General features: G+C 36.9%; 1 protein-coding gene and 1 long non-coding RNA gene across 2 annotated transcripts in view; both read left to right on the top strand.

Moving 5' to 3' along the window:
• LOC309500520 (sucrase-isomaltase, intestinal-like) overlaps positions 1 to 20414 on the top strand; it is a gene marked incomplete at its 3' end in the record, with an annotated part of 46676 nt that extends 26262 nt beyond the window's left edge. Inside the window, 22 exon segments of the mRNA XM_082172129.1 lie at positions 5707 to 5861; positions 6513 to 6681; positions 7217 to 7313; positions 8230 to 8342; positions 8669 to 8794; positions 9448 to 9579; positions 10188 to 10301; positions 10305 to 10307; positions 10797 to 10859; positions 11381 to 11497; positions 11871 to 11961; positions 12884 to 13022; positions 13120 to 13253; positions 13356 to 13390; positions 13594 to 13710; positions 17104 to 17252; positions 17659 to 17743; positions 18371 to 18427; positions 18569 to 18693; positions 19381 to 19469; positions 19862 to 19911; positions 20406 to 20414. Coding sequence (XP_082028255.1) covers positions 5707 to 5861; positions 6513 to 6681; positions 7217 to 7313; positions 8230 to 8342; positions 8669 to 8794; positions 9448 to 9579; positions 10188 to 10301; positions 10305 to 10307; positions 10797 to 10859; positions 11381 to 11497; positions 11871 to 11961; positions 12884 to 13022; positions 13120 to 13253; positions 13356 to 13390; positions 13594 to 13710; positions 17104 to 17252; positions 17659 to 17743; positions 18371 to 18427; positions 18569 to 18693; positions 19381 to 19469; positions 19862 to 19911; positions 20406 to 20414 — 2169 coding nt within the window.
• LOC309502097 lies at positions 2357 to 3339 on the top strand. The gene is made up of 3 exons (XR_014207151.1): positions 2357 to 2794; positions 3052 to 3105; positions 3289 to 3339. It is a non-coding gene; the product is annotated as an uncharacterized lncRNA (long non-coding RNA).
• Positions 20415 to 26617: the final 6203 nt, after the last annotated feature.

The raw sequence follows: 26617 nt of genomic DNA, 5'->3' as shown, positions 1-26617 counted from the left end.
TTAGCTCTTTCAATTGCTCAAAAGTTGTAACTTTACAGGCAGTACACCATTTTTCAAAAAGTGTGGTTTTCTCACGTGCAAATTCAACAAATGTTTGACTGGGGGTTTTCACATGTTTTCTAAACTTCTGTCGATAAGCCTCCGGAACTAATTCATACGCTCTTAACACGGCCGATTTAACCACACCATAGTCTAAACTTTGCTCAAGGGTCAATGCGGAACATACTTCTTGCGCCTTACCAACAAGTTTGCATTGTAACAATAAAGGCCAGATATTTCTAGGCCACTTTAATGTGGCTGCGATGCGCTCAAAAACAGTGAAATATGTATCAACTTCACTTTCTCTAAATATAGGAACTAGCGAAATTTGCCTACTAACATCGAATTCAGGACTTACCGGCGACGCATGTGACGCTGTAGGGAGAGGAGAGGAGGTGCCTGCTGGACTCTGCACAGGAGTATTTCCCCGAAACTCAGGTGGATGCCGAGCCTGCTCGAACTTTAGTTCAAGCTCCAGCTCTTTCAGCCGGATGTCTCGTTTTGTCTCGAGCTCAACAGCTCGGACATGTAACAACTGACTTTGATATTGCTGTCGGCATAATTCCACTTCCAGTTCTTTCAACCGGACTGCCAACAATCGATCCTTCGGTGCAGGAGGATTAGCTGCTAATGGGATCCATGCGAGCCTTATCGTCAAATTTGAACTCCGTCTCGACAGTATCCAAATCCTCAGACAGTGCTGGAGATGCAACACCCGTAACCTCACTTTCAACACCAGGCAAGATCTTTTGTTTTACAAGCTCCATGTGCAGTACGTCCTTAATCTCTCTCTTAAGCGCATTTCGCGGTACTACTATATCAAAAAAATCCGCGATCAACAACAAATCATCCTTACGACATTTTTCAAATTTCTCCTCTGTAGGAGCGAGCGTGAAATTATCAAGTTCAAATTTTGATGCCATGCCAATCTCTATATTTCCTCCCACACAAAAAGAAAATCCCCAGGCAAACACTAGCAAAACAAATTCGGCTAATATAACATATCCAGCCAAGGGACGAGCCCCCAATTTCATGTTACACCCCGTCTAGGGAAAAAGGGGCAACATGAAAGAGTCAACGATGTGCGAGGAATTAGAACAAAAGTTATTTATTTTCTTAATTTGGGACATATGATTCAGGAGCTGACAAAGCCAAAATAACAAACAAAACAACCTTAAATTTAAACCTCTTTCCTAAACCTTAACCCAAAAGAAAAGAAAATGAAAATACAATCAGTAAACCTATCTCCCTAACCAAAAACAGAGATTAAACAGTTTACAATAAAGAAAAGAATGGCGTCAAACTCCCTACTTTCCCAAAAATAAATCAGTATTTACAATATGTACAACCAGGCAAACAAACTGAAAAGGGCAGTCCAAATCAGTGTCAGTAAACAGGCAAAGGGTCAAATGTGCCAACTGGGCCAATGAGATTTTTAGGTACAAACAGCTTTCAAATCAAACAAACAAACAAACAAACAAACGGTACTCACAGTCTCAAAACTCTTAACACTCAGATACTACTCAGATAACACTCTTAACACTCAGATAATACTCAGATAATACTCTTAACACTCAGATAATACTCAGATAATACTCAGATAACACTCTTAACGCTCAGATAACAAACTCTCTGCTCAAACACAAAACCCACTCCTTCCTTCCGAGGAAGTGATGACGTGTCTTTTTAAAACGCGCTGCACCAATCAGGATCGAGCAGCAATCATCGTGCAGGAACCAATCAGATGATGATCCAATCATCCTGCAGGAATCCATCAGGTGACGTTCCTAGACAGACACACTGAGAGACTGACAAAACAACAGAGAGGCAGCAAAATACAAACCATAGGGTCGTAACAATACATAATCATGTTTGTCTTGGTCCCCTCAAAGTTGCGTTGGATTTTCTCCTCAGGGAAAGGTTAAGAGGCCCAACTATCACTGTTTTCCATGTTCGTAGAGTTAGTTTCTGGAGTAAATATATAGGCTATAATCTGTGTGTTTACACTGCTTTTAAAAAAACGGCGGGTGCTTGTTTCACGTGCGTTCGGCCAATCAGCGAACACTAACGTCACGGATACACTGTTAGACTTTTCTGTAATTTCTACAGTTATTTACTTTAAATCCCCCAGTATTATACTGCTATTTCTCTTTACAGTAAATAACTGTGATTCCCATTGCATCATGGGAATTTTCTGTGACGTCTAACACCACATACAGAGACTTACTGTATTTTTTAAATTTGCTGTATACTACTGTATTTGACGTAACGGCGTCTCTGGCTGGCACCATTCCATCGTGCTTTTTATTTCCTAATTTATGCCTTACACCGGGTGTCTACAACGCTATAATACCCAGAGGCTGTCTATATTGGACACATTGAAGCGACCGGACCTTTAATACAAAATGCAAACCTGTTTGTCCCTTGTCAGAAATAGCGCGAGCGCTTGGACTCGGAGTACCGTACGTCAGGAATATAACGGCCGCGGCGCATCACTACACTGTCTGGGATTTGTCGTGACTCGTGTCGCGCCAGAGCATCCAGTGTAATATCAGTGGGGTCTGTCTTTTGTTGGATCGCGCCGTTCGTGTCTGGCCTGGGGAAGAGACGGAATTCACTTCACCGAGAGAGAGATCAGCAACCAAGGTAAAAAACAAAAAACATTCTGTGTGTGTTGACAGGATTGTGCCCAGTTTAACCTATATTATAACGTTAGCCTAACGTCGTCAACATGGCGGTAACGAACTTTACCACGGTAAACTGAGCTAACGTTTCATTTTACACACTTTGTTAGATTATTGAATTGTCGAGTTAAAATATGCCAACGAGCAACGCGTTTACATTAACAATAAATGTGAATTAACTAATGTGAAATTCTGTTTTGGTTGTAGATAATGTTGGCCTACTGATGAGAACCTTTTATAGTTTTAGCATTAGTTTGCAAACTATAACATATTATAGTTTTTTTTTATGTAATTTCATATTTACTTCCATTTTTATATGTGTTTAAAGGCAACTGCAACAAAGCGCCAATTCGCGCCAGTGACTTCTAGCAAGATTCCAGAGGTAAGCCATTTGTGATTTTGAGATAAGTTTGCTGAAATGATTAGCAATATGTGAAAATTGCTTTGGAGCCACTGGTGCAGACTAGGTAGCTTACAATATCTTATAAAATCTCTATAAAATTGGCTAACTTTATATCAAATAAGTGACCTTTGCATCATGTCTAACTTTATATTTATTACACAGCAAATGAACCAATCAGAAGATGGACCATTGTCTTTGTTCAGTCTCACCAGATTAATGTATCCAGGTAAGCACTGCAGTAAAACTCTCACTAATTCATTCATACCAAATCTAGCATTCTTAACAACTTAAGTTTATATTTTTGCATTATTTTGATATTTTATTAGGCAGAAGACTCTACCATTGCAGTCCCTCCTGACCAGGAAGGTCCTAATATCAGCGCACAGGTGGGTTAACTACTGTAGGAAGGAGAACAATCATCACACAGTGATTTTTTGCATGTTTCTTACTGTGTATTTGTCTCAAACAGGAACTCCTTCACTGCAGACAAGCTGAAATGGGCTAAAATCATCGATTTCAGTCTTTCTTTCTATGGATCTCAGCATTTTTGGACATAATTTAGGATTTGTAAGTATTAAAATTTTATCTGGCATAATTTAATTTAGTTCTTTTGTATGCTATTTATTGACAAAAGCTGTTTACAAATATATATATTCTTAAGTTTTTGTGAAAATAATAATAAAAGTTAACAAAAAAGGAGGTTAAAAATAATGTGACACTAATATTCTCTCTCTCTCTCTCTCTCTCTCTCTCTCTCTCTCTCTCTCTCTCTCTCTCTCTCTCTCTCTCTCTCTCTCTCTCTCTCTCTCTCTCATATAGTGCTGGAACCGGGATCTCCTCTGAAGGACTGAGTACATAGTGTTTGTGGACACGCATGCAGACCAGGGAACATTCTGATGTTGTCAATCAAGTTCTGACCAGGAACCAATCTTTGGAGAAGTTCATTTATTCGCAAAGGTGGACAAAAACATTGTGTTGGCTTTTTAAAGATTATTTTGATGATGACTTTTACTCTTATGTTGTAGAAAAGATGGAGGAGTAGACAGTCAGACATTGATAATAATAACAAATGTTTCTTGAGCATCAGAGACTCCTTTCAAAAACATTAAGACACTTAAATACTTCTTTTGGCCACCAGTGTACATGAATCCAACAAATTTTTGTAATTAAGTGAAATTATTTTGAAGGTGGGGTTATGTGTCATGTATTGTGAAAAGAACTGTGTTTTGTCCTGTGATGGACATTTCCTTTTTGACTGCTTAAAAATGTATTTATATTCTGAAGTTTTATGAACGTAATGGTTGATATTTCATTATAATACTTGTATAAACTAAACAACCAATGACTTTACATTCATTTAGTCAAATGCTAATGTTTTGTTTATGGTTTTATGTATGTTTTAAAAAATGTGTGCAGTGAAGGACAGCACATAATGTGTTAATTTAACACGTTCACGTCTTTGTGCTAACCTCTCTGACATATTTACTTGGTTAAATATTTTGGCGATAATTTATATTTAAAATATTTAAATATTTACTTGGGAGTTAAAATTAACAAAAAACGTTGTCCCTGAACTCACCCATTAATGTGTAAAAATTTCACACATCATTTCCAGCATTGGCATGTTTATTTTGTGATATATATGAAATGTTTTAAATAAAAAAAATGTATTTTGTGATAACTTTGTCTAATTGGTTTGTATGTCAGTAGTACTTATCTAGGATACAAATAAAATTAATCATAATCAAAATTATGAAATCTAATTTTTATTTAGTACAAATAAAAATAATTACAGTAGTGTACTGATTAGCTTCGTTTTTACAGCAATGCACTGTATTACACAATTACAGTACCATGTACTGTAAAACTGAAATGCGGTTTGGTACTGTAACTCTTAATTACAGTAACTTACTGGCAACAGTGTTGCCAGTAAGTTACTGTAAAAAACCCTTGAAAAGTCTAACAGTGTAGTTCCTATAGTGCTAGTTTAGACCGACTCTGAAGTAGGAGCTACATTAGTTCCTCCAAAAGAAGTTCTTAGAACTAAAATCGTTCCCAGTTCCTGCGGTGCGAACACGCCAAAATCTGGGAACTTCCGCCAATAGTTCTAGGAACTATGAAACGGTTCCTCCGGTGCGAAAGCCCCTAATGACTACATATACTATTTACATTCATGCATTGTGCAGACGCTTTTAGAGGTTCGGAGAAATTACTTCCTTTGGCAATAATGTGGGAGTTTTCATTGTGAAAATTTGGCAGGTCCATTTATACATTTTAAATTGGAATTTTTTATTTATTATTAACACAAACATTTTATTAGGGAAAGTGTATATTTGTATCTGCTGTCACTATTCTCTGAGGTCACTATTTATAATCACAGTATAAAATACATTTACATTCATGCATTTGGCAGACACTTTTATCCAAAGCGACTTACATTGCATTTAAGGTATACTTTGTTAAAGCGTTCCCTCTGTGTTACTAGCGCCATGCTCTATTGTTGAGCTTTTTTAAGAATTAGGAATTAAGAAAATAAATAAGAGATGAAGACTACGACTGATATTGATCCCATTAATCTAGATCTTTGACCCAGCCAATGCCCGTTACGAGGTCCCCGTTCCCCTCGAGCTTCCCGCCACACCAGAGACAGAGGAAAACAACAGACTGTACAGGGTTCAGATCCAGCACAAGCCATTCGGCATCCAAGTCATCAGAAAGGGCTCTGAAGAAGTTATGTGAGTAATAAAAGAACTGATAACAATGTAAATGTGTGCCTTGAAATGCAATGTGAGTCGCTTTGGATAAAAGCGTCTGCCAAATGCATAAATGTAAATGTTATACACCTCAATTACTCAATTACTTTATATGAATATCTGCTGTCACCTGGAGGTTAACCTTATAAAATACATTTATATTTATACATATGGCATTTATATCCATGCATTTGGCACACGCATTGCATTCAAGGTAAACTTTTTATCAATGGAATTTGATAATGTTTGAGTTACAATAAATGTTGTTTACATATTTACCTTAAATATTTTACATATTTATATATATTTATATATATTATTATATTAAATAAAATTCACTAAATAAATATATATTTTATTTATTAATTAAAATGCATGCATATAAAATAATTAGCTATATTCTATTTAAAACTAAAGGAGATTAGCATGTCAAAGTTCCCAAAGGTATTGCAACTACAAATGAACTGGAGAAAGCAAGAAAGAGGCAGTGTTTTGGAGGAGCACATGATTCCAGCTCTGAATAGCAGTGCTGATGGTGCACTTCTAGGACTATAAAAGCACAGTTTGCCTTCTTAATAAAAGGAACTTATTTTTCAGTGTTCTCAATGTGTTGTTAAATCTCTTTTCCTCTAGATGGGACTCTGCCGTGCCAGGGTTCACATTCTCCGATCAGCTCCTTCAGATCTCCACACGCCTCCCCTCAAACTATGTCTATGGTTTTGGTGAAACAGAGCATCCCACCTACAAACATGACCTCAACTTTCACACATACGGCCTGTTTGCCAAAGACCAGCCTCCAGGGGTGAGTGTCCGAACCAGTGCTGATGTTTTACCAGCGTTATATAATGTCATCTGCACTTTAAACACATCACGTTACAGCCGGCCTAATTCAGCTAAAATGTCATTTATTCCTTTGATAATATATATATTAGTGTTGTCAAGCGATTCAGTTTGATCATCTAATTAATTACACGACCAAAAGATCATTTAAAGTCATTATTGTGTTAAATGAGAAAAGCATCAAATAGACTTTACAAAAGTAGCTTTAGAAATAAATAATTTATTTTATTCAACATAAGGGTGAGTAAATGATGACAGACTTTCTTTACCCAGCTAACCGTCCTGTTATTGGCGGTCAGTTGTCTATACTGGACACACTGACAACCTTCTCTGACTCACTTCATGACACAATGGCCAGAGAAAGAGAAGCAAAAGGAGATACATGAAATAAGAGAGAGAGATATAATGACATTAACACTTAATTGTCTGTTTAACACTGAGGACAACTGAAATCACATCACAAACTCAGACTCTGATCTCTTTCTCCCCGTCTGTAGTTCAAACTGAACAGTTATGGAGTCCATCCCTTCTACATGGGTCTGGAGAAATCACGAAACGCTCACGGCGTCCTCCTGCTCAACAGCAATGCCATGGGTGAGTACAACCACACACTAAACATGTGTCTCACGGACCCACCGGACACAACCTGTGCTCAGTGCTCTAAGACCAACCTAAATACATCTAAAACCAGCCTGAGATGGTTTAAACGGGTCTAGTTGGCAGCTTGTTCGTGGACAAAAGCAATGAAGACACTTTCAAAATAATAAATTAAAGGGATAGTTCACTTTGAAATTAAATTTTGGTATGTTTTAGCTTACCTCAAGGGCATCCAAGATGTAGGTGTCTTTTTTTCCGCAGTAGTTTCAATTTTGATATTTTTAGGCTATCTACCTTAGCCAACGACATCTAGTGTATATATCTATACCCGCCCGCGCTCTCAGATCACTTGGACATGGCTGTGTTCAAGAGGTAAAAACGATATAAATACTGTTCGTTTTCTCACACAAACCGCTCGTTTCGTGTCTTAGGCCATCAATGTGTACTTACGATGGGGAATTGTTTAATTTGGACGATGGGGAATTGTTTTAATTTGGACTCTGTGCATGCTCTTTGAGACAGTGACCATAGACCTGCATTATATGACTGACAGACAAGAACGGTTTGACCTAAAAATATCAAAATTGAAACTACTGTGGAAAAAAAGACACCTACATCTTGGATGCCCTTGAGGTAAGCTAAAACATACCAAAAATGTATTTCAAAGTGAACTATCCCTTTAAAGCCTATTATTTCACCACAAATTAGAAGTTAGAAAATAAATGTATTATTCAATTTAGTTAATAAAAAATCTATCATTTTTACTATTAGTAGAGACACTGCTGCCAAACACTGTTGAGAGACGCAAAGACTGTAATACACACACGCTTATTCTCTCTCTGTGAGCTGAGGCGACACATTGAGTCAGGGATGATGTCATCCTTTTCTCTTTTTTTGCTTGTTTTGCTCTTAGATGTGACCTTCCTGCCGACTCCGGCTCTGACCTACCGCACCATCGGAGGAATCTTGGACTTCTACATGGTGATGGGACCCACTCCAGAAGCTGTGGTTCAGCAGTACACTGAGGTGTGTGTGTGTGTGTGTGTGTGTGTGTGTGTGTGTGTGTGTGTGTGTGTGTGTGTGTGTGTGTTTTATTCCTGGATTGATAAGGTTTAGCAGCTGGAGTCTCTCTCATTTCCCACAGTGAACTCAATCTAAGCAACATACAAAATAACATTGGAAAACTCACATGCATAAATTAAATACATTAATATTTATCTAAAGGAAGCTTGCTTGTAACAGACAGAAGGCACCATTAGATTATCTTAAGCCACTTGAATATTTGTTTTATGAAATGTATTTGCATAAAATGTAAAATATTTTTCTCTCGGTTTGTGCGTTTTGTTTGACAGATGATCGGCCGCCCGGTTCTTCCAGCCTATTGGTCGCTTGGATTCCAGCTTTGTCGCTATGGCTACGCCAACGATGCGGAAATCGCAGATCTTTACAATGACATGAAAGCTGCTAAAATTCCTTATGTAAGCGATCTTATCTTTTAGTGTGTGTCTTTCATTCTCCGTGTGAACGCAACAATAAACACAGTGTTGTAACTCTCACCGATCTTCAGAACTTGCATTAGAACTTCAGGAATATTGCATTTCTCGCTGTAAATACCTCAACCAGTTATTCTGCAGTGATGTGCAACTTCAGTGATGATAACACAACGTTATGTGGCCGCATTTAAACAAGGAGTGAGTCACTGAATCATTAAGTTTATCTTTTCATAAAATGCCATTAAAGTAGTATTTAGAATTGTCCATACTTTGAGCTGATGATTTGAACAAAGTACTAAAGTACTAACTAATAGTAAATTACTATTAAGTACTAAACATCGACATGTCACGACCTGCTACTGATAATGAATGATACCTCAAATGTTATGACTTGATTTTTGACAGGCAGGCCATCAAATTGTGAAAATATTCCATAGACTTTTGACTTGGGCCAGTAATTAACCACCTAGCAACCGCATAGCAACCACTTACAACATCCAACCATCATTCTGCCCGCATTTGCAGAATTAAATGTTTCCAACCAAAGCATAGCTAAGTATGCTCTAAATTACTCAATCATCTTAGAACTTCACATTTAACTTTAATGATCATAATATTTGACCTTTGATCCCTTAAAGGATGTTCAATATGCAGACATTGACTACATGGAGAGGCAGATGGATTTTACGCTGGACAAAGTGAATTTCAAGGGACTGCCTGCTCTGGTGGACCGCATGAGGGCTGAGGGGATGCGTTTCATCTTCATTTTGGTACTAAGATTTCTCAATTACCGGCAAAAAAACTTGTTTCCATAAATTGTTAAAGGATGTTGGGTAACACTTTATTTCGATAGTCCACTTTAGACATTCTACTAACTATAAGTAACTTTGCAACTACATGTCAACTAACTCTCATTAGAGGATAAGTAGACTGTCTGCTTAACATCTGCTAACTCTTTATTTTGTTGGTCCCCCAACAGATATTCTACTGACTATAAGTAACTTGGCAACTACATGTCAACTAACTCTCATTAGAGGATTAGTAGACTGTTTGCTTAATATCTGCTAACTCTTTATTTTGTTGGTCCCCCAACAGATATTCTACTGACTATAAGTAACTTGGCAGCTACAAGTCAACTTATTCTCCTAACCCGAACCCTAACACCTAACCATAACCTGTACAGTCTACTACAGCCTACTAATACTCTAATGAGAGGTAGCTGACGTAGTTGAAAAGTTACATATAGTTAGTAGAATGTCTAAAGTGGACTATCGAAATAAAGTGTAACTGGATATGGTTTAATGAGAACAGCGCTTATAAATATAGACTGATGTTTTCTGTTGCAAAACTACATGCTTTATTTGTTTGTGTGCTTCAGGACCCGGCTATAGCGGCCAATGAGACTAAAGGCTCCTATCCTGCATTTGATACCGGGATTGAAAAAGACGTTTTCATCAAATGGCCTCCTGAGCTCAGCAATGACATTGTGTGGTGAAAGGTATGACAAAAGCAAGGAGGAAGAGTATATTGATGTATTTTGAGTCAATACCTCATAGTTTTGTTGACAGTATATCTTTTGTATATAAGTTTGGAGTTCTTCATGTTCTCCGGTACCTTGAACTCTGTAGCTTTTAAAACTTTGGTGCATTCCACAAGTCCTAAACTGGAATTTTCCCAAACTCTTGCTTGGGAATAACCACTGGAAGTCAAATTAATCAAGCCATACTTCAGTAAAAAAGTTTAATTTGATGTGATCTACAAATTAGTGATGAATTAAGAGGATTCTGTTGATTATTTTCAAATGGTGGTGGAAAAATTCAGAGTTCCGAGTTAAAGTGGGAAACTTAATCTACAACGCCACATTAGTTGAAGAGATTTTTTGATTAGATGACCTGTTCATCTGATGTTTTCAGACATATACAGTATGCACTGAAAGCAGGAATGATCCAGAACCACTGATTTTAGCTTTTGTTTCTGACTGTCATAGGTGTGGCCTGATTATCCCAATGTTACTGTAGACAATTCTTTGGACTGGGATTCTCAAGTAAAGGTATCTGCCTCTCAGTTTCATTATCTTCTCTCTCTCTCTCTCTCTCTCTCTCTCTCTCTCTCTCTCTCTCTCTCTCTCTCTCTCTCTCTCTCTCTCTCTCTCTCTCTATATATATATATATATATATATATATATATATATATATAACTTTCTTTTTCTTTCTCTTTCTATCTCTCTTTAATCAGAGAACAGGACATCTTTTCTCTTGTTCCTCCATATTCAAGTTTGTTCATTCTGAAATCATCCATACACTGGGCTATACTGTAATTGCTAATACAGTCAAGTGAGATGAGTGTGACATCATAGATACTATCAAGCAATTGGCTTGTAGAAGACACACCGTCAGCTAATGAGCACATACTAGTACTATGCTATAGTAAACAAACTCAAACTTAGCCAATCAGAACACATAGCAAGTCAATCAGCACATTACTATTTTAACAAATTAGCAAACATCCAATCAGCATGTAGTAATGTTTAAAGCTAGTCCAACCTAATGTTTCTTTCATTTAAACTTTTAGCTTTTTAGATCTTTTGTGGCGTTCCCTGATTTCTTCAAGAACAGTACAGTAGAGTGGTGGGGAGAGCAGATTAAAGACTTTTACAACAACGTTGTGAAGTTTGACGGACTTTGGATCGTGAGTGGTTTGTTTTTGTCATTTTTCATGTTGGAATGAAAAGTAAAGCAATTTCGTGAATAAAAATTGTACGATATGTTCATTTGTGCCATTAAACGCTATTTTTGGTTCTTAAAACAACACATTTGTAACAATTAAATACCTCTAAAATCCAGGAAAACAACAGAGTCATAAGAATGTTGTTAAAATCCCAGCAAGGATGTTGATTCAGGAATACATCATACTTGACAAGTCATGGTGAGCTCTCCAGGAACAAGTGAAGGTTTAGCATAGCCATGCCCAATTTATATGCTCATTTGCATATCATCACTCTTTTTTTGTCCTTTTGGCTTCATTGTATGATAACACTGTCACTGTGTTTTGCTTTCTGAAGGACATGAATGAGCCGGCCAGTTTCGTGCATGGCACCGTCGGAGAGAAGTGTCTAGGGAATCAAACTTTGGAAAATCCTCCATACATGCCCCGTAAGTTCATATGAGCGCATCCTGGCATGTATACGTGGCTCCAGAGATTTTACAACACGATAGTCAACAAATACTAGCCCCTGACTAAAGATTGCATGTTTATATTAATTTAATTACTGGGAGAGGGAACTTATTCCTAATGAGCCTTTAATATATAGCCTTTTCCATGCTCAAGCACACGCATAAAGCTTTACGCAAAGCACTGGCAAAAATAATGACTATGACACTAATGACATTTTAATTGTTTATTAATAAACTAGTGTTTTCTGAGTCAGTGTCGGCTGCAAAGATGAAGTGGACGCGCCTATAGAGAGAAATGCACCTTTCATATGGATTACATAATCAGAGAGTATTTGTTAAAAGTAGACATGTCAATCTTTCTATAGATATATCTCTCATGTCTGTGAGGCGAGTATACTGAGTTTCGGTTAATTTTTGTCACATGCTCCAAAAAGAAGTTCCCGGAGACGGCAGAAAGCGCATCCTGTTTGTTTTCTTTATTTTACAGAAGCACAACGTTTTATTGATATTGTGAGTTTGCACAAATAAAAGTAGACCCTTTAGACTCAATTTCCAATGATGTATTACTCTTATCTGTATGGCCAAAAATGACGAGTATTTTACGTTGTTTCCGCTTTTACAAGAAAGAAAATGCAAATGATTGCGCTGGCGTCTCCATGTGATGCAGTAAACACACTAAACTTCAACTTCCACACTCCACACAAACACTTGGATATCTGTCTAATAATAGCACTCATTTATCTAGGTTAATGTTAGAGCGAGCGACCATGTAAAGTTACAGCTAACCAATGAATAAAGTTTTGGTCGACTAAGCCTCTTCTCTTCGACTAACATTTAGTCGAGTATTAAGGGGGCAGCCCTAACATTTACTGCCCTATGTATGTGTTTGATCTTTTCCCAGCACTGGAGTCCATGCATAGAGGTCTGAACCATAAGACTATGTGCATGAACAGCGAGCAGATCCTCGCTGATGGCACACGCGTCAAGCATTATGATGTCCACAACTTGTACGGCTGGTCTCACACCAAACCCACTTATGAGTGAGTTTTCTGTTCCTCCATATTCACTACTATAGTTATTTCTCTGTTGTTCTGGAATGTGTTTTGATTGCTGTGTGTGTTTATGTGTATTTCACAGTGCTTTGCGTAGTACCACTGGAACGAGAGGTGTGGTTATTACCCGTTCAACATACCCGTCTAGTGGTCGCTGGGCAGGACATTGGCTGGGAGACAACTACTCCAGCTGGGACCAGCTTCTGAAGTCCATCATAGGTGTGATGATGATGCTTATTGCTATTTACTGTACAGTTCAGTGTATAAACTGAATATCTGTATACATGGAAACCAAACTCTCTCTCTCTTTCTGTCTTTCAGGCATGATGGAGTTCAGCATATTTGGCATCTCTTACGTAAGTGCCTCTCTCGTCCTGTTGATTTGTCATTTGTGCTTTATTTCCTATCAAATACATTTTTTAGTTCCACTAGCAAGCAGCCATTACACTGACTCTATTTTATATATGTTATGCTTTTTATATATGAATGCTCTTGTGGCCCCGTTTTTTTTATACAGAGATCTATATTTGTGTTTCTCTCTATCACTCTCTCGTTCCAGACCGGCGCTGATATCTGTGGCTTCTTTAACCCTGCCGAATATGAGATGTGCCTGCGCTGGATGCAGCTCGGAGCTTTCTACCCGTTCTCCAGAAACCACAACACCATTAACATGCCAGTAAGAACACACACACACACACACACACACACACACACACACACACACACACACGTTAATGGACAGATTGAGGATTTCTGGACCAAAAACTTATGATTATCTTTAGGGATGTCCCGATCAGGTTTTTTTGCCCTCGAGTCCGAGTCCAAGTCATTTGATTTTGAGTATCTACCAATACAGAGTCCCGATCCGATACTTCTATAATACATAAAAAAAGAAGAAAGAAGAGCGAAAAAACCAGATCCAGGATGTTCCTTATTTTTGATTTAATTCACCTTATTTTAACATTCAACAACTCTTACAAACAGAGCACTTCTGCGAGGTAGCTTGAACAATCATTTATGTAATAAATAACATAAATTCTTCACCTTTGCAGGGCTTGAATTTTCGGTGCGTGAATGCGGGGATTGCGCATAATTTAAACCATTCCTGCACGGTTAGCTTTTATAGTGTGAGAAATTCCCGCACAAATATTTTTGCTTCATCTCAGAGCAAATGTTTAAAAAAAAGAATAATTTCACAGATGCGAGAAAAAATATGTCAAACTGTCTTTTATTTTCGAATTTAATTCGAATTTAAATCCTCAATCAGCGCTGGACCGGCTTTCTCTGTCTTCCGCTGAGCCCTGGCTGTAGACAGATCACGTTTCACGCTATCAATGCAGTCTGCGTTGCGCTGATCTTATTCACACTATCGAGTGTAGGTGCAGCATTCTATCATTTTGAGTCAAAATGAGCTGTTTGTGAAGAAATTATCCGCTTCCAAATGATGTCATTTTAATCAAGAAACTGAAACATTAAAAAACATGTTGCTCTTTATGGTGTGCGAGTGATAGAGCGCGGCAGCAACGAACCAACTGATCAGCTTACAGCGTAACAACATTGAATGCTCGGCCGAACAGCTGATCATAGGGCGCCTTATTATTTTTCATCTCCATAAATATATCTAGTAGTAAAGCTAATGAAAGGGCTATTAATCTTTTGCTGATACTTCCTTGTCATCATGGAGAGCGCAGTTCATGGTTGCATAGCAACGACCAAGGCCGCATTAATGCACGGGCTTACCTGGGCTGAAGCCCAGGGGCCTCCCAAATTCAGGGGCCTCCCATGTTCAGGTTCATGATGAGCTGAAAAGGTCATATTGTTTTAACTTGTCAGATTTTGTCGCTGTATGTCGCTAGTCGCTTGTGGGCGTTGGTAGTGCTGTCGCTCTAATGTTATTATTATGGTGCGTTCACACCAAACGCGAATAGCGCGTCTGGCGCGAGTGATTTCAGTGTTGTAAAGACGCGTTTACGCGCGTCTAGAGGTCCCGCGGCGCGAATGAGGCGAGACTGCTCGTCTGGCCACATCTATACAAAACACCACCACAAGTGATATTATACAACTATATCATTTTAATTTGACTAGGAATTAGGCTCAAAAGAAACAGTATGCTGTTGGGAGAGTGTTTTTATATTACCACACAGCAGTGTTCAGGGATTAAATAATTGACTAGATTAACGATCTACAAATTAAACTCACTCATACTGTCATAAATTACTAAAACGTCATCCGAATTTGACAAATAGGCTAATACATTTTCTTGTCCCTAATAGTCAACATAATGCACTGTAAAATGAACTGCAGCAGTGCTAAACTTGCATCATAAAACTAAAACACTCGACCTATAAATGTATGAATTAAACTCACTGAGACTGTCGACAGTTTCTTTTCCATGCATTATTTTATTATATCCATGTTTGTGGTTGGTTACAGTCAAATCATATAAAACGGTGAAATCGCCCTTGAACTCTTCTGTCTTGCCTGCACTGCACTCGAGATGGTGACGGGAGCTGAGCTCCACTGAAAGGCTTCTTTCCTATTGGTTGTCGCTCGCGAAAATCGCTTCTCATTTGTATAAAGTTGAAAATTAGTTTCTGTGTGTGGTTGTTAAATAAAGTGTCTTGTGTTTATGTGCTCAGTGATATGTTAATAACAATATTAAAATTAATAACAATATTAAAATTAAAAACAATATTAAAAAAAAAATCACTGTTGTAGTTCTCGAAAGAAACTAATGCATTTTGTGATCATGTAGATTACCTAGATAGGCTATTACACTTTTTTTAAATGAGACTCTTTAAATTGAGGGGATGGGGGGCCTACAAAACCTCTCAGCCCCGGGGCCTAACATTAGGTTAAGGCGGCTCTGGCAACGACAGACGCCACAGAGAGCAAGCGCTTGTGGAAAGAAGGAGACAGCGGTGCGGCCGCGCTTTCACTTGTTTTTCACTTGGTTTTACACATCATACGTCTTTGCAACAAAGTGATGTCATGCCGCACGCATCGCTGTTTCTGTGTGGAGTCAAAAGGGTCTAACTCTGTGCCACCGCATAACTATAGATGTGTTAAAAAATAATGAGAATATATATACATATATATCCGAGTCCTGATCGGGAGGTAACGTCCGATTCCGATCGAGTCTGAAACCACGTGATCGGGCCCGATTTCCGATCACGTGATCGGATCTGGACATCCCTAATTATCTTATTCTAAGCCTAGTGGTATTTGACCCTCTGGTGCTCTTCGCGTGTCGGGCAAAAACGACCAAATGTATTTTTTTATTTCAATGAAATTAATGTACTATATTTTAGTTTGATAATGTTTTTGATTTAATATTTTGTATTTTTAGGGGCTTTTAAGGTACTAAATTATATTTACGCTGAATTTATAATCCATTTATTCACTTTTTGAGCATAGACCTGAAAATTACATTTCCAATTTAAACTGTGGTAAATCTTGAATGCTTTAGAGCACAGACTTAAGTTTGAAAGTGAAAAAAGTTTTGAAATGTGAACTTCAAAAAAGTTACATAATTTTACTTTTATTGTTGTGAGAAATGTGCAAAAATACTATTTTCAATTTTTATATGAAATATGTTGAGTAATGTTTTACTCAAAAACTGGGAGAAAATCAAAGCCATAAATCTAAACAAGTTGTGTTAAATTTTAGCCTGATATCTCAAAAAAATGAGCTTTCAGTAAGATTTTTTTTGGCTGCAGTACCAAAAGTTTCCACTAGATGAAATTCGTCTCCCATTCAATTCCAACATGCTCATTTTTGACCGCGAGGAGCACAAGTGTGACTATTTCTTTCAGGACCATTTAACCTGTTCGAATCATACCCATGATTTTTTTGTGTGTGTTCACACAGCAAGTGGCAAAACCTTTACCAAGTTTCGTACCATTCCGATGAAGAAAAAAAAAAATTCAAATGTAACATTTTTCATTCAGAAATGATGAAGAGCATCCTTTTCAGATCCTTCATCGCTGTGCTGATGAAGCTCGCATTAGAATCTGTGCGTGTGTTCTTCAGAAGAGCTGGATGATGATGATGATGTGATCTCTGACAGAGGCAGGACCCCGTGGCCTGGGGAGAGGAGTTTGCTGCTGTGTCTCGTGATGTGCTGAATATTCGCTACACCCTCCTGCCGTATCTGTACACACTGATGTACGAAGCTCACGCTCACGGAAACACTGTGGTCAGACCCCTGCTGCACGAGTGAGTGTTTCTCAGGAGTTCACACACACACACACATGAAAATCACCCAAAACCATGAGCCAGATGTTCAGCAGAACACTCATGTTACAGTTCTCTTCTTCCATACAGAAGAAGTACATGAGAGGAAATGATGACAGAACTTCCACTGTCCCTCTAAGACCTTCGTTCTTCTTGTGCTCCTCTCTTTCCCTCCAAATATATCTTCATCACACCATCATTTCTTTCTGAAACTATTTCCAGTCCATCCTCTCGTTTCAATCACACCATACCAATCATACCAAAGCATCATGGGAATGACTAAGCAAAACTTGTGCCAAACTCTCTGTCTAACATTCTCTAAACCTGTCTCTTTTCTCTCATGATCTGCATCATGTCCAGTGTTGAGAGATCATGTTCTGTGTTGCAGGTTTGTCACAGATGAAAACACATGGAAGATCGACAGACAGTTCCTCTGGGGTCCCGCTCTTCTGATCACACCTGCTCTGGACCCGGTACTGAACACACACAAACACACACACAACTCCTCCACTATGTTCACACACACACACACACACACAACTCCACTATGTTCACACACACAAACACAACTCCACTATGTTCACACACACAACTCCACTATGTTCACACACACAACTCCACTATGTTCACACACACAACTCCACTATGTTCACACACACAACTCCACTTTGTTCACACACACAAACACAACTCCACTATGTTCACACACACACAACTCCACTATGTTCACACACACAACTCCACTTTGTTCACACACACAAACACAAGTCCACTATGTTCACACACACACACACACAACTCCACAATGTTCACACACACACAACTCCACTATGTTCACACACACACAACTCCACTATGTTCACACACACAACTCCACTTTGTTCACACACACAAACACAAGTCCACTATGTTCACACACACACACACACACAACTCCACAATGTTCACACACACACAACTCCACTATGTTCACACACACACAACTCCACTATGTTCACACACACAACTCCACTATGTTCACGCTGCAAGCCAGTAGTCATGTTTAAGTTCATTTTAAATAATAATAATAATGAATTTCTCATTGACTTTGTTTTGTGAAGGGTGTAACTGTGGTCAGGGGCTACGTGCCAAACGCCCGCTGGTACGATTACCACACGGTAAGCATTTCATCTGCAAGATTTTAGCATCATGTCAACTAAAGAAGCAGTTATAATGCAGCTGGCTTCCAAACTCATTCAGCCTGCGATACTTTCTGTATATTGGGTTCTCTTGTCTCTTGTATGTGATGTATCCACCAGGGTGAAGCTGTTGGAGTGCGAGGACAGTTTGTGGATATGGATGCACCATTATGGAAAATGAACCTGCATGTGAGAGGAGGACACGTCCTGCCCTGGCAGAAAGCAGAGAACAACACACACTACAGGTCAACAAGCTAACCGCCATCTTTATTAAGACTTCTGACATTTCTCTAGAGTGGTGTTTCTTTTCACTTTCGAAAGGTTTCTTGCTCCAAAAACAGTAAAAAAAAAAAGAATGCATGTCCATATTCCACTCTCTGTGTGTGTGTTCACATTGTTGTTTATCAAGATGACCATGTTTCTGATCACTGAAGAAATATTAAAGTGCCCCTATTATGCTTTATCAGAAATGACCTTTCATGTAGTGTGTAATAAAGCTGTTTGTGAATGTAAAATCGCTGTAAAGTTTCAGAGATCAAAGTGCAGATACATTTTGTCTCTCAAAAGAAAGAAGCGATTCTGAACTGAAACTAATCATCAGTAATCTCACTTCCTGCTGAATCTACGTAGGTTTGTAACTAATTTGCATAATGCCAGCCTATGGTCTTCATTGGCTGAACAGCGTCTGCTTTGCCCCGCCCTCAAACACTGTATTAAATAGCTGATGCTGCAGTGGATATTATGAGAAAATTAAAGTGTTTTTTGACCTTGGATGCATGTGAACCTGCTGTAGGAGACTCCAAAACAACATCAGGAACCTTTAAAATATCATAATAAGGGCACTTTAATATGTAGATGTTAATATGTTTATTCTATGATGTCACAACACTAATTTAATGTTCACTGTTTTGTTTTATGTTTTCTTCTTGTAGTCGTCTGAATCCTCTGGGTCTTCTTGTTGCTCTTGATGATGGAGGTTCAGCACATGGATCCTTATTCTGGGATGACGGAGAGGGAATTGGTAAGTTATATGTGTGTGTGTGTGTGTGTGTGTGTAGAGATGAGAATCGTGAGGAACTTAATGGTTTTGACATCAGAAAAGCCACATATATGGAGCTGGTTATGTGATGCAAATGACTAAATGTATTAGTTTACAATAATCATATTTTTGTATTTTTGATTAGTCTGTGCTGGATTTATTACTGTTTCCTCTTAGTAAATGCTATTATTGGTAACAATTTAATCTCATCAGCATTACAAACAATAAAACTCTGTTCTGACTATGTGTCTTTATATTAGTATTATTTTAATGTAGATCATTCTAAAATCAGAGTAATTTTACCACAGGGTTTTTTAAATTGTCCTTTCTTGTTTCTTCTCTTAATCTTTTCTTCTTTTTCTCTCTCTTTACAGATACTGTTCAGAACAAGCGTTTCCTCTTGACGACTTTCACTGCGTCTTCGGTACGTTTGTATGTTTTGAAGAAAGCTGTGTGTGCAGTTCTTTCAGATTTATTTGGATCTATTTATTAGAAAAATATTATAGATATATTATATTATATATATTATAAATATGATCTATTTATAGATTTATTTTATATGTGTGTGTAACAGCTGTGTGTTTATATGTGTGTAACAGCTGTGTGTTTATGTGTGTGTAACAGCTGTGTGTTTATATGTGTGTAACAGCTGTGTGTTTATGTGTGTGTAACATCTGTGTGTGTATATGTGTAACAGCTGTGTGTTTATGTGTGTGTAACATCTGTGTCTGTATATGTGTAACAGCTGTGTGTTGATATGTGTGTAACAGCTGTGTGTTTATATGTGTGTAACAGCTGTGTGTTTATGTGTGTGTAACATCTGTGTGTTTATATGTGTGTAACAGCTGTGTTGATATGTGTGTAACATCTGTGTGTTTATATGTGTGTAACAGCTGTGTGTTTATATGTGTGTAACAGCTGTGTTGATATGTGTGTAACATCTGTGTGTTTATATGTGTGTAACATCTGTGTGTTTATATGTGTGTAACAGCTGTGTGTTTATGTGTGTGTAACAGCTGTGTGTTTATATGTGTGTAACAGCTGTGTGTTTATGTGTGTGTAACATCTGTGTCTGTATATGTGTAACAGCTGTGTGTTTATGTGTGTGTAACATCTGTGTCTGTATATGTGTAACAGCTGTGTGTTGATATGTGTGTAACAGCTGTGTGTTTATATGTGTGTAACAGCTGTGTGTTTATGTGTGTGTAACATCTGTGTGTTTATATGTGTGTAACAGCTGTGTTGATATGTGTGTAACATCTGTGTGTTTATATGTGTGTAACAGCTGTGTGTTTATATGTGTGTAACAGCTGTGTTGATATGTGTGTAACATCTGTGTGTTTATATGTGTGTAACATCTGTGTGTTTATATGTGTGTAACATCTGTGTGTTTATATGTGTGTAACATCTGTGTGTTTATATGTGTGTAACAGCTGTGTGTTTATATGTGTGTAACAGCTGTGTGTTTATGTGTGTGTAACAGCTGTGTGTTTATGTGTGTGTAACATCTGTGTGTGTATATGTGTAACAGCTGTGTTTATGTGTGTGTAACAGCTGTGTGTTTATATGTGTGTGTAACAGCTGTGTGTTTATGTGTGTGTAACATCTGTGTGTGTATATGTGTAACAGCTGTGTGTTGATGTGTGTAACAGCTGTGTGTTTATATGTGTGTAACAGCTGTGTGTTTATGTGTGTGTAACATCTGTGTGTTTATATGTGTGTAACAGCTGTGTTGATATGTGTGTAACATCTGTGTGTTTATATGTGTGTAACAGCTGTGTGTTTATATGTGTGTAACAGCTGTGTTGATATGTGTGTAACATCTGTGTGTTTATATGTGTGTAACATCTGTGTGTTTATATGTGTGTAACATCTGTGTGTTTATATGTGTGTAACATCTGTGTGTTTATATGTGTGTAACAGCTGTGTGTTTATATGTGTGTAACAGCTGTGTGTTTATGTGTGTGTAACAGCTGTGTGTTTATATGTGTGTAACAGCTGTGTGTTTATATGTGTGTAACAGCTGTGTGTTTATATGTGTGTAACAGCTGTGTGTTTATGTGTGTGTAACAGCTGTGTGTTTATATGTGTGTAACAGCTGTGTGTTTATATGTGTGTAACAGCTCGTGTTACACTGAGCGTGACTGGACAGCCTGACGCCGACCTGCCATTCACATATAACGCTGAGGTCAGACGCTTCATGCAAACATATACTACAGCTAGATACTGTCAGAAACACTGGGGGAAAACGGAATCTATTTAATTTAGTCATTAAAAAAAAAAAAAAAAATATATATATATATATATATATATATATATATATATATATATATATATAAATATAACAATTATATTTAATAGTTATTTAATAAATGTAATATTTGTTTATGGAATTTAAAATATATATATGTATTTGCCAAATTATAAAGTTACTGATTTAATTGAAATATACATTTACTGTATAATTGGGTGAATCTTATGAAATTGTCCTTATAATATTTCACCCCAAAATCAATACAAATATGAAAATATGTTTTAAAAAGAGAGTTTAATATTTTAAGAGATATTATTTTAATGACAATTAAGCACTGATAAATGCAATTATAAATGATTATTTTATTTAAATTGAAAATTATTTATATGTCATGGAAGTATTTGTTTATCCTGGTCATATTTCACCCCAAAATCCATTCAAAGAAATACAAAATTATATTTTACTTAAAATTATTTGCAATTTTTAAAAGAGATTTTAATATTTACATTTGAATAGTTTTATGCGCTATTATTTTCATGACAATTAAGCATTTTATTAATAAATATAGTTTTTAAATTGAAAATAATTTATGCATCATGTAAGAATGTGTTTGCTGCCTTTACTTTATGCTGAGATTTTTTTTATTACAGTAATAAGAATCACTGACAAAGAATAAGAACAATGTGAAGCTAAAGATGTGGATGCATTAGCCCGATTCCTCCTGGTATTTTGTCCATGTCTCTCCTCGTCCTCCATATCTTCAGGCCGGAGGAAATACAGAGAAGAGTTTACGTTCTCCTGGACTGCTTTTAAAAGAGTTGTGTGTGCATCGACCGCTCCGTTTCTATTAATAAGACTGAGATTTATACGATTCATGAGAAGAATAAAAGGGGGGAAATGGTGGAAGTGCACATGTGAATCTGAATAACTAATGTTCCAGCCCACACCAAATCATTGATCTTTCTAAGTATTTTCCGACTGAATAATGAGTGTGAAAGAGGTGAGGCGGCTCCGTCTGTCTCCATGTGTTTGTTTGCAGCGTATGTCAGATCAGCGTTTCCCAAACATTCACTCCAAAACCTTTGATTTCTCTCCATCATTTCACCATTATGAGGTCATTGAAGGAACTGGCCTACAATCACACATGAGTTTAAGCTCTTACAGGAATAGTTTACCCAAAAATGCAAATGTGCTGTAAATATATTCACCCTGAAAATGTGCTGAAAATATATGTGACCCGAGATGTACATGAGTTTGTTTCGTCATGGGAACTGATTTGGAGAAATGAAGCATTACATCACTTGCTCACCAATGGATCCTGTGCAGTGAATGAGAGTCAGCTGATAAAACACATCACAATAATCCACACCACTCCAGTCCATCACACTGGAAAAAAATGAGTTATAACAACATATATTTTTACTCATCAAAACAAGCAGTTTTCAACTTTTTTTTGTAATTTATACCAGATTCAACTCTTTTTTTTTTGTCTGTTTAATGTAATTTAAGTTGAAATGACTTAAATAGCTGTTGATTGTACTTAAAAATGTAAAAGTGCAACTTTTTTTACAGTGCAAATAGCGTCCTGTGAAGTCAAAATCTGTGTTTTTGTAAGAAACAAATCCATCATTAAGACTTTTTCACTTTAAACCGTTGCTTCTGGCTAACATACGAGTCCATAATCCATAATAACACTTCTTCCAATGAAAAAATCGTCTAGTCTGAATCAGGAGACAAATATGCACAAATCAAGTACTATTTACAGTCCTAAACAAATATCTTGGTGGATTGTGATGTAAGAGGACAATAGGAGATGGACTTTTCCACTGGAGGAAGCGTTATAATGGATTATGGACTCCATGGTTTGAAGTTCAAAACGTCTTAATGATTAATTTGTTTCATCTTTTCTCTTCACAAGAGGTTAATTGATGGACTGGAGTGGTGTGGATTATTGTGATGTGTTTTATCAGCTGACTCTCATTCACTGCACAGGATCCATTTCTGAGCAAGTGATGTAAAGCTACATTCCTCCAAATCTGTTCCCATGGAAAAACAAACCCCTCCACATCTTTGATGGCATGAGGATGAGCTCATCTCCAGCACATTTTCATTCCCTTAAAGAGGATTTGTAAAGTAACTGCTGACCATGAGTGTGTAGTTTAGCTTTCGTTTAGTCTGAAAAACTGCATCACAAACTCTGTCTCTTCCTCTCCCTCAGGTTCAGGAGTTGCAGTTTGATGCAACATCACAATCTCACACCGTTGAAAAGCCTTTCACGATCACCTGGAACACAGCTTAGACTCGGACACCAGTCTGTGGGAAGAGCAATCGCAGGATTATTTACTAACGTTCAGTCAACTAGTCATTTATTTAGCATTTCCACAAGGAGCTTTTTATGGTAGATATCATCTGGATTTGAAATCTGAAATTATTTATTCTAAAATAAATGTTTTGGTTTGGATCTCATATTAGAAATAATAGTGGTTGTGTGTCTTTAGGTGAAATTTGGAAGATTGAATCTCTAATGAAGGCGTTTGGGGCAGTGGGAATATAATGATAACCATTAATTATAGACAATCACTGCTTTTAGTTTTTCTTTGTGCTTTCATGGGTTGGTAATTCAGAATATTATATTTGTATCTGTCCATGATTCACTTCCATATTGTGGCAAAGCAGGTCTCATAACACGTATAGCACATAGACACAAAGTGGATTATACAAATATAAATAACAAGTTCCCTTTCTTGTACAATCAATTATTTTGACATTACCTGCTGAATGTTGTCAGAGCTGAATGTTTGGCATAATCCATTTTACAATGTCTATTATTGTCCATTATGTTCATTTATATAAGCTACTAAATGTATAACTTTGAGACTTTTGTGCTGTGCTGTGAAAGTGAATGGATGGATATGTTACAGTAGTAATAAAGTAAAGTAATTACTGCCATCTCAGTGCAGTATAATGGATATGCATATTTAAAATATACTTATTTCATACTAAGTACAAATCCATAACATATTCACTGACATATCGCTTGAGACTTATAAATAGAAATATTCTATTTAAACTTTATTTGGAGTACTTCTTTATTGCACAATGCACATTTCTTAATATTAAGTCAAGTCAAGTCAACTTCATTCATTCAAAGCAGCTTTACAGTGATAATAGGAAATGAATGCAACACAGTTTGTTTGGCTTAGTAAGCTTAAGTACGTTTTTTATTCATTTCCGTTGTAAAAATCATAAGTTATTAATTCAGGGGCTGTTAACACGACAACTTTGAATGTGTTCTTGCTGTTCATGCACACAAAGCCTAAAATGTGTTTTAATATCACTATTAGTAAGGATAGTATGATCTCTATATAATATCAGTCTTTAAATGCAAGATATTTAAAGTGTACCTAAAGTATACTTGCAATAGCTCCATTTTATCACGTTCAAATATACTTCAGTATATCTTTAGTTGGATCTCAGCACAATTTCTGGATAACTAAAGTACATAAAGTACAAAATTAGTTGTTCCAATTTAGCAGACTTAATATTAAGTCTTCAATATTAATATTAAGTATAACAGTGTAGTAGTATAGCCAACTAAAAGTTAAACTGCAGGGTATTTATATTAAGTACTGTACATAAATATGTAAATGTATTTGTAGTATACTAAGCATAAAAGAAATGTGTTTCAAATACATTTTGGAGCATTTATTTTTCAGTAGGGTTCAAAGGCATTTCTTTTATCTAATTGGTTCCTTTACATGTTCAGTTGTAAGTCATTTATAAGTGGTTAATTAATGATGAACTAATCATTTATGAAACATTCATAAATGATTAGCAAGTGATATACTAACATTTTATGTATGTTTTGTATATTCAGTTGTAATTCATTTACAAGTGATTAGTAAATTATTAACTAATTATTTACGAAACATGACTATGCGTTCATAAATGATTAATAAGTGTTATGTTCATTATTGTATGTATGTTTTGTATATTCAGTTGTAAGTCATTTACAATTGATTAGTTAATGATTAACTAATCATTTACAAAACATGAATATGCGTTTCATAAATGTTTAATAATGTTTTTTTTTTTGTATGTATGTTTGTAGCAATTAGAGGGTGCAGAAAGTGTTGTAAATGCCTTGAATACACGTACAGATCATTTGTAACAGTGTTCAACACGATGTGTAAACGCATGAATAAATCATTTACAACACTTTCTGCATCCCCTAATCTAAAGTGTAAACTATTCATCACTTGTAAATGTCTTATACTATATTCATAGGATACCACTTCAAGAATCAATAAGGCATAAGATCAACGAATCTTATCTAAGAATGATGTGTAACACATTTACAAGTGATGAATAGTTTACACTTTAGATTAGGGGACGCAAAACGTGTTGTAAATGATTTATTCATGTGTTATAACATGTGTTGAGTAGTGTAGTGTAGTGTAGTGTGTAGTGTAGTGTAGTGTGCAGTGTAGTGTAGTGTAGTGTAGTGTAGTGTAGTGTAGTGTGTAGTGTGTAGTGTAGTGTGCACTGCAGTGTAAGTGCTGACTGGTGAGGGTATAGACAGCTGTCTTCTGTAGTGTGTAGTGTAGTGTAGTGTGTAGTGTAGTGTAGTGTAGTGTGTGCTGCAGTGTAAGTGCTGACTGGTGAGGGTATAGACAGCTGTCTTCTGTAGTGTGTAGTGTAGTGTGTGCTGCAGTGTAAGTGCTGACTGGTGAGGGTATAGACAGCTGTCTTCTGTAGTGTGTAGTGTAGTGTAGTGTAGTGTAGTGTGTAGTGTAGTGTGTGCTGCAGTGTAAGTGCTGACTGGTGAGGGTATAGACAGCTGTCTTCTGTAGTGTGTAGTGTAGTGTAGTTTAGT

Source organism: Leuciscus leuciscus, assembly GCF_965113295.1.
Source record: "Leuciscus leuciscus genome assembly, chromosome: 6".
NCBI lineage: Eukaryota > Metazoa > Chordata > Actinopteri > Cypriniformes > Leuciscidae > Leuciscus > Leuciscus leuciscus.
Note: the sequence above shows the minus strand (reverse complement) of the source record. Positions and strands in the feature narration are given on the sequence as shown.